At 38.4% G+C, this 8,828-nt stretch overlaps 1 protein-coding gene across 1 annotated transcript in view; it reads right to left on the bottom strand.

The window, feature by feature from the left end:
* Positions 1 to 8,828, bottom strand: part of LOC104477658 (vasoactive intestinal polypeptide receptor 1) — a 30,921-nt gene continuing 22,093 nt past the window's right edge. The window contains exons 8-13 of the mRNA XM_086742175.1: positions 8,036 to 8,096; positions 6,813 to 6,882; positions 5,843 to 5,934; positions 4,666 to 4,795; positions 3,270 to 3,311; positions 1 to 189 (exon numbers count right to left, since the gene is read on the bottom strand). Coding sequence (XP_086598301.1) covers positions 1 to 189; positions 3,270 to 3,311; positions 4,666 to 4,795; positions 5,843 to 5,934; positions 6,813 to 6,882; positions 8,036 to 8,096 — 584 coding nt within the window. The remainder of the gene's footprint in view (positions 190 to 3,269; positions 3,312 to 4,665; positions 4,796 to 5,842; positions 5,935 to 6,812; positions 6,883 to 8,035; positions 8,097 to 8,828) is intronic.

The raw sequence follows: 8,828 nt of genomic DNA, 5'->3' as shown, positions 1-8,828 counted from the left end.
TCAGACCGAAGTTACGCCATTCTGGTACACAGATGTTTTCCTTTTTGGACTGATTTTCTCAAGCAGTGATAACTGAGTGACATAATTGACCGGACTGTTTTCTCTGGACAAAGTCCTATGTTTGTATGTGAAGTTCAGGTGTTCTTGATACTGCCATTTGCACAGTTGCTTCTTCAGTTCACTTTGAACCTGTAGAAAAGGTATTGAAAAACAAAGAAGCAGAAAATACAGACTTAGTGGGTATTGAAGGTAAGATATGCCAAAATGTCTGCCTGACTACTTAACCTGGAGGGACAAAGGTACCCAAATCAATCAGGATTAAGCCTTAGCACAACTTTAGAACTTAAACTATGTCCACATTCACTTTTGAAAATAAACAGACTTAATGGTCTTAAGAAGGACATAAACTTGTTGGAGTGAGTTCAGAGGAGTCCATGAAGATGATCAGAGAGCTGGAGCACCTCTCCTGTGAGGACAGGCTGAGAGAGTTGGTACTGTTCAGCCTGGAGAAGGCTCCAGGGAGACCTTATAGCGGCCTTCCAGTTCCTAAAGTGGACCTATAGGAAAGATGGGGAGGAACTCTGTAGCAGAGTCTGTTGTGATAGGATGAGGGGTAATGGTTTTAAAATAGAAGGAAGCAGATTCAAACTGGATATAAGGAAAAAAATTTCTTACACTGAGGGTGGTGGAACACTGGAACAGGTTACGCAGAGAGGTGGTGGATGCCCCATCCCTGGAAACGTTCAAGGCCAGGTTGGACGAGGCTCTGAGCAACCTGATCTGGTTGGAGATGTCCCTCTTCCTTGCAGGGGGGTTGGACTAGACGGCCTTTAAAGGTCCCTTCCAACCCAAACCATTCTACGATTCCATGATTCTAATTTCCAAAATTCAGAGGATGAGAAGTAAGTTTTTGAATGCAGTTTCTTTGTTTATTGTTGTAGGTCTATTTCATAAATATTTCTACCATTTTGTATAATTCCTATTTTTCCTCATACTAAGTCTTCTGTCTCTTCCTGCTGTGACCTGCTGTGTACAATCAGGGTCCTTCTCCAGGTTTTCAGTTTATCTAGATTGAAATCCCTCTTAAAGATCCCTTACTGACTCTTAAAATTACTGAACCACCTTGAATACACATCACATTTGAAAGAGGTTTTGGGGATTTTCCAAAGCATAGGCAAACCTGAATTTTTCCATCTAACACAAAACTAAGAGGTAGGTTGAACAACCCTGAAGGTCCACAGCCTGTTATTGACATTACTGGGACCAAGGGGAAAGGACGGTGGGAAAGTAGGTTCTGTTGGTCTACATAAACCAGCTCACACTCAAGGTGAGTGTGAGCAAAGGGAGAGAAGAAACACTAAGTCATTGCCACCGTTTACATGAGCAGTCTGCTCCTATGGATTAATTGCTCTTTGTGCCCTGTTACCTCTGTTCACTTCCATCTGGTTCTCCTGCAAGAGGGGGGGGTGTGTCTCCGTAATGTCTATGAAGTAATTTACAAATGTTATCCTAAACTAAGAAAATATACCAAATGCTTCTAACCACACAGCTGCCATTGTCTGTGGCTGGCATTAGTACTGGGAATCAATGACATTGTTATGGCTATAGCATCATTAGCACAAACTCACTCCAAATTAAATGCTGAAATAAACCGTTAAGTGACACTATTAATTCTTATAGGTGACATATGTTGAGGACAAATGTGATTTAAATACTCTGAATTTAGAAGTTCATCCGGTAATTCTGTTATCTAACCCTCTACAGCGACATACAGAAAGGAGGGTGGGACATGCAGAAGTACATCTTGGACATCAGGGCTCCCTGAAATTCACTCTCAATGTTTATCATTGAGGTGACATCTCCCTGTATGTAACTTCAAGTATGGACAGAACATGCCCTCTGGAGCTTTCAAGACTCTGGTAAATAAAAGAGGTTTCCCTTCACCAGCTCAGTACTCCAGTACAATCCCAGCAAGCTCTAAGACCCTTCAGTGCTCTTGTGCACCTTATTCCAAAAACACAACATACAATGTCAGCCCTCACTTTCACCTCCTATACATACTGCCCTGCTTGGCAGCAGCACAGTCTCTCACATTATTGCAGATACTTGAAACTGGAGAAACACACTACAAAAAAACATTAATTAGGTTTTATGATTTCAGGGAACCATAACAGATGCAGGAAGGATCCACTGCCAAGTTGTAATGAGTGGCCAATCTGCTCCAGAAGCACCTCGGATGCAAGCCAACCCATGCCACTTAATCTTGGGGCCGGAGATTACTCTCTGCTTGTCCCTTTTTTAACACCTAGTAGAATTGTGTGTTGGAAGACACAATATGCAAGCTGTTTAAAGGCTGTCGGCAAGGAGTCTATGCAGACAGAAGGCAGGTGGAAAGTAGACCGCTCTGTATTTACAATTAGTCATGAAGGCACTCCCTCAGAACAGCACTAGGATGCCCATGTTAAACTGTTTTTCTAAGTAACAAATGCTTTTTAGGCATCATTCATCCTTGGGGAGGATTAATTTCACCTACATTAGGCCATCTCTATGAGAAGTGTCCAGTCTAAGCTAGTGAGGAGACTGAGGCACTGTTAGTGGGTCATCCTTCTCAGCTAACCTACCCACTTTTCTGAGGATGAGATGCATTTTCTCACTGCTTTGTTTCATTCTGCTCTTTTGGGGAAAAGGCGAACAAATTTAGTTGGTTTTTGGTTTGGTTTTTTTTTTTTTTTTTTAAATTATAGGCTTTCTAAAATGTACTACAGGGAATTTATCCAAATTCTAACAATGTTACAAAAATAGGAAAGAAAATATTTGAACAGAAGTGCTGAAAATGTGCAGGCTGTCATGGAAAAAGGAAAGGAACATGGAAAAGGAAAGGCAAAGGCAAAGTGAAAGAGAAAGGGAAGAAACTCCCTAGGAGAAAATCAACCTAAAGAAAATAAGGAGTGTTACAAGTTTTTCATTGAGATATCATCAAGACAACTAACAGAAACAAAGCTGGGAAAAAGTCCCTGATAGGAAAATCACCAACTGTTTCTAACGGGTCATTGCTTCAAAGCTTATTTTGTGCCCTTCTGTCAGTACTGTGTGAATACAAATAAAGTCTACAAAAGTACCAGGGCAGAAAATGATATGAGTATTTCATGCTTTCAGGAGTAGATCAAAGCACAGATCTGTTCCAGAAATAGGAAAAAAAAAAAAAGTAAAAAACAAGAGAGGCCCATGAGTTTAAAAGGTTTTGATAAACTTACGTATTTGCTACCCACCTCTGCATTTGAGAAGCAATATAGAAAAGCGACAACAAAACCCTAGGACAAGGAAGGTAGGGAGAAAAGAGTCAACCATCAGGATTTAAAGCATAGAATTGGAAAAAGACATTATTTCATTTGAAATTTGAGTAAGACAGCAAAAAACACATATATTTCATTATTTCACTGGAATTTAGGTGATGTGGCACTACTTATTGGGTTTTCATAATAAGATTAAATTCCTCAATGGACTGGTGACACTATATGTGTATTATTGCCCTTGTATGGAGACACTAAGGACTAACTTTCTGTTTACTGTATCCTACAAACAAGTTCTTCCTCAGATAAGGTACTAGCGTCCTCTGTCTTGTTCCAGTCTGTATTTACAGTAGTGAGTAATCTGGGTGAGGACCTATTCTTGTTTTACATCTTTATGCTAAACTACCTTCTTTCACTCACAAGACCATGGCTGTGCTCAAACAACCTATTGGGAACGATCTTGGGTTCATACTCATCCAGAACCACAGTCACGTGTTGTTTGGGGCAGTGTTAGTCAGACAGGAGCCAAGCCATTTCATAGACTGTGCTAACACATGCAATCACTGAACAGCGCTAGACTACATGGGAACTTGTAAATCAAACAAGGCACAACCCTGAATACTGGCCTTTGCTTCTCTATGTTTTCAAAATGTCAAGATGGTTTGTGACACAACTTTGGCTTGGGTGTTTTCCCAAAGTATATTCCCAGTAAGTATTTTCCCCAAAAATATCTGGCCATAGTTGAGAGATAAGCATGGAAGAGCGACTATTTTCAACACATATCAATGTGGACAAGCTGTTGTGGGTACAGGGGATAGGGGAAGAAAAAAGACCTCAACTATTTATGACAATGTGTACCATACCCAGGCCCTGGCCCTCTCGAATCCAAGATACTGTTCTGAACACTGGTATAGCAAAATAAGAGAAATGAAGAAGTATCAACATGATGGATTAATTACTGATAAAGGATAAGAGTAGAACAGATTGTTATATATTAATGTATATACACATTATTTTTTTCATTCTTCTTACGATCACCTTTATTGTATGTGGAATTAGCTTCAGTCAGTTCACCTTACTCTGTAGACTGGTCTTCATGGTACTCAGTCATTTCTATTCAATAAAGGTAGATTTTTTTTTGTTAAGTTTTTTTTTGTGATTATTAAAGTCAAATTTGAGTCAGAACTCAAACTTAGTGTGAGATTTCAAATAATTAACAGGAAGAACTTGTGAAGGAGTAAGATGGAATGTGTGTGTTGAATTTAGACACATTATTAACATCTGCTGTAATAACCAACCTAAAATGTAAAACTCCTGATAGTGTGGTGTTTCAGTCCAAAGCTCTTAGGACTGGTAAAGATTTTCTTCAGCTTACCTGAAAAGAACCCAAGCCCAACTCAATATAAAGGCGAGCTTCCAGACCAGTGCTTTCTGGGAAAAATGCGAATACAATGTAGTGCACTCCAAAGAGGGGGATCAAGAGTAATGTGGATTTAGCAAGTCTCCTGATAAACAAAGAATTAAAGAAAAATGTATCATTAGAAATATGGAAATAGTGATAACAGTTATATGTTGTAACAAATTTTAATACAGAGGACAGCTCCATAATGGAATCAACTACAACCAACAAAGTTAAGGGAAGATTACTTTCCGCCAGCCACACTCTCAACACCTGGTGAACAAAGATGAACAAATCAGCATGCAAGTTTTCTGGATTGACCTTAAAGGATTATTCTCCCTGTTATGCATGCAAAACCAAAGGCACCAAACTAAGTACTCTGATCTACTCTCCTGAGACTAATCTCAATTACATGTAGGTATCCCCATGTAAGTGTGTCATAGTTTAGCCCTGATTGGGACCAGACCATCCCTGCCAAAATCAGGACAAAGTGCCTCAACTTCCAAAGCTGTGGAGATCTAATGGTCACTGTCTTGATTCAACTGTTTAATCAGTGGTGTGAGAGCCGTCAATGACGTTCTAGGGTATCCTACTTGACCTTCAACTCCTCCAGAAGGGACAGGTTTACACTAGGTCCTGTGCGATAGCTAACAGCCATACCTGCATATCTTAGGATGAGTCAAATAGCTCACTAGAGTCCTCTGACTGCATTGATGAGATCCCCATTGGCTGTGAAGGGGACTGTAAACAGGAAGGACTAGGTTCAGTTACCAGAACATCAGCATCATGTTCCTGCTAAGATTTTAAAGAAAATCATCTAAATCTTTCTATGTGTGGCCATTTGTGTGGAAAGGACTGGAAGCAAGATTGATGCACTACCTCACATGTTTACACTTTCAAGCTGGGTCCTGTTGGGGTTGTAATACTTTGTATTTTACTTCTGTCATTGTGCCCAACACATCCACCCCACCCTCCTTTTGCTGAAGAAAAAGAGAGATGCAATATTTTGGATGAAAAAGAAACTTTACACTGATATTTATTCTAGGGATTTCTCTTTCTGCTAGTAAGGAGTAGAACACTTTCTGCTCCTGCCCATAAAATAGCTATTTAGCGGCTAGAGTGGGTCAATATCAAGTGACCCAGAAATACTTACACAAAGTGGCTTGAATGGCTCCCTCCTCTCTCTTGAGATTTCAATTTATGGACTAGAATCCTGATCACATTAATAAAGATAATAAAGTTAATCTGAAAAGACAAGACAAAGTCTGTAAACTTACTACAAATCTGGACATATCTTCAGTTGACACAAATCACCAAAAAATCTCCAGTCACAGAAATTACACTACTATAAACCGGTGCAAATCCACTCTCAGATCAAATCAATACCATTAGAAATAGTATTTGTCTTTCCCACCACTACATATTTATGCATACAGATATGCTGAAGGTTATGTTGAATTATTGTAGACCTACATATCTCAATGTTGGTTTATGTCTGATATTAATTCCTTGTGCTTGTTGTCAGCACCTAGCAGATCTTACGTGATCTAAATAGTCTCCCCTGTTCCCTTCCTTGTTTATGACAAGGATTATAACAGATAAAGTCCTAAATAACATAATGTTTCCACCCTAAATTTAGAAGGAATAAATGTGTGCATAAGGGAGATGTTTTTTTGCCTTCAGTTTACATCCTAAGACCTAATTTTAAAAATATACTAGATATAATGATCTATATGTCTTTCTTGTATTAAACTAGCTTCATATTCTAATAATCTTGCCAGTATAGATCACCTTTCTTCAGAATTGACTTACAGAGACACAGACATGTCTGTGGTAAGAGGAACGGAGCTGTCAAGGTGATTCCTTTATGCCCTAGCAAGACTTCAGAAAATACAGAATTTACCCTTCAGGATGTGATTTATGGGGAAAAAAAACCAAAAACAACAAAACTAGCAAAAACTACAACAACAACAAAACTACATGCTACACAATAATTTCCAGTTGTTTGAAATTCAATACCATAACATGTGCTCTTGCTTTTCTTACGACTTACTGAAAGGAGACACTAACTTAACTTTCACATTTCAAAAGATACTCAAGACAAAATTAAAAAAAAAACTTACTAATACAGTTAGCAGAATAGGGCCTTTGATGATCCATAACATTACTCCGTTTTCATCATCATCCCAGCATCTGAAACGGAAAAAAAAAAAACCTGGTTATATTATCTGTCCTATGTGAGCTTTTCACAACATACAAAAGTATTTCGGTCACAGAACAGGAAAGTGATGGACACTAAGTTTTAAACCATTATTTAAATGCTTCTGTCAGTACCGATACCTCCCTAAAAGTTTCCATGCAGCTCAATCTAAAGGAAGTTTATTCAGCAAAAGGCAACAGTTGAAGAAGCAAAGTGAAGTCAAGGAATGTACATTTGTATTTGCAAACTTCTTTCCTGCTCTTCTGTTGAAAAAGTGGCTGGTTTATGGGTTAAAGATCAGAGACTCAGCTACAGCGCATCCACAGATGTAATGACTTTGAGATAATGAGGAAAGTAGGCAAGAAAAATCCAGACCCCTAGTAGAGGTACTCTGAAGGGAGAGAGCAGAGTGGGCTTTTGGTCCTTGCTTTGAGGTTGTGCGTGTATTTAACATCAAAACCAGACCAATTTTAGCTCACTCCAGTCAAGCGCCATACATATTATGTTATATCATGTTCCCTCTTCCTGAAAAAAAGAAGAAAGCAAAATAGGATTTGCCAAATGTGGTGGACCATAGAACTTACTGCTTCTACATCATTAATCTGAGTCCTGACCAAGTAGGTGTAGAATAATACCTATCATCCACATTAAATGACCTGAAGAGCTTCAGGGTACCTCTTAGTAAAAATTATGTGCTTTGGACCTGGATCCAACATTAAAAGACAAAAATTAAAAAAAAAATAAAAGAAGACTCAAGGAACTGAATGGAAATGAAAGAAGAAACTACTCACCAGGACATAATGTTTTCATTTGGGAAATACTTATTTGAAGATATTAAAGTTGGTAATTTACGGCCAATTTTAAAAAGAAGCAGTGATTTTCTTAAAATATAACTATTTCAGGGACTGAACATTAGGAAACTAAATGAAATTTCAAAACCTACTATGATATTTCTGGCTTTTATTACTCTATCAAAATCGGAAGACTAAAAATTATTTTCTCATTTGCTTTCATATGAAGTGTAAAGGTTAGAGGAACTACTTCAGAAGAAATTTTTTTTCTGATGTGTTTTTAATCTCTATTTTTTTCCCTGTCAGTAAATCAAAATAGGACACCCTTGATCCCCTTACCCAAGCTCTGACTTACCCAGTATTTTGTCGATGGATTCTTGTGAGGACCCAAGCAAACATCACAGCAGTGGGAGCTCCTGGAAAAATCAACATGGAACACAATACATTTTTTTTATTATTATTATCATGCCCTGTGGAAACATTATTACAAGAATGTTCACAGTGCAACAGATTGGATGCACAATAAAGTTAAGACAATGGGCCAGACAATTTTAAATAACTTTATGAAAGAACTTAACTTACAGTTCAGGAAAAACAAATTATAAAAGAAAAAAAAAAAGGAAGATAATTAAATCAAAACAAAGGAGAATAGGAGATGCTATGAAACTATGTTTTCAGAAAGAGTGTGAGGAGTTCTTCCCCCAGGAGGAAGGAACAGCAGAGACAACGTGTGATGAACTGAGCACAATCCCTCATTTCCTGTCCTCCTGAGCTGCTGGTGGAAGGAAGCAGAGAAAATTAGGAGTAAAGTTAAACTTTTGAAGAAGGGAGAGGTGGGGGGAAGGTGTTCTAAGATTTGGGTTTATTTCTCATTACCCTTCCCTGATTTAATTGGTAGTAAAATAAAGTAATTTCCCCAAGTTGAGTCTGTTTTGAGTCTGTTTTGCCCGTGATGGTAACTTGTGAGTGATCCCTCTCTTCTTATCTCAACCCATAAACTTTTTGTTACATATTATGTCCCCTGTCAAGATGAGGAGAGGGAGTAACAGAGTGGTTTTGATGGGCACTTGGTGTCCAGCCAGCGTCAATCCACCACAGGAGCCATCAATTGATTAGCATTCCATGAAAATTAAGATAAATTCAGGAAC

Source organism: Chlamydotis macqueenii, chromosome 2 (assembly GCF_036417535.1).
Source record: "Chlamydotis macqueenii isolate bChlMac1 chromosome 2, bChlMac1.mat, whole genome shotgun sequence".
In the NCBI taxonomy this organism is placed as follows: Eukaryota; Metazoa; Chordata; class Aves; order Otidiformes; family Otididae; genus Chlamydotis; species Chlamydotis macqueenii.
This window is presented reverse-complemented; position numbering and strand designations above follow the sequence as displayed.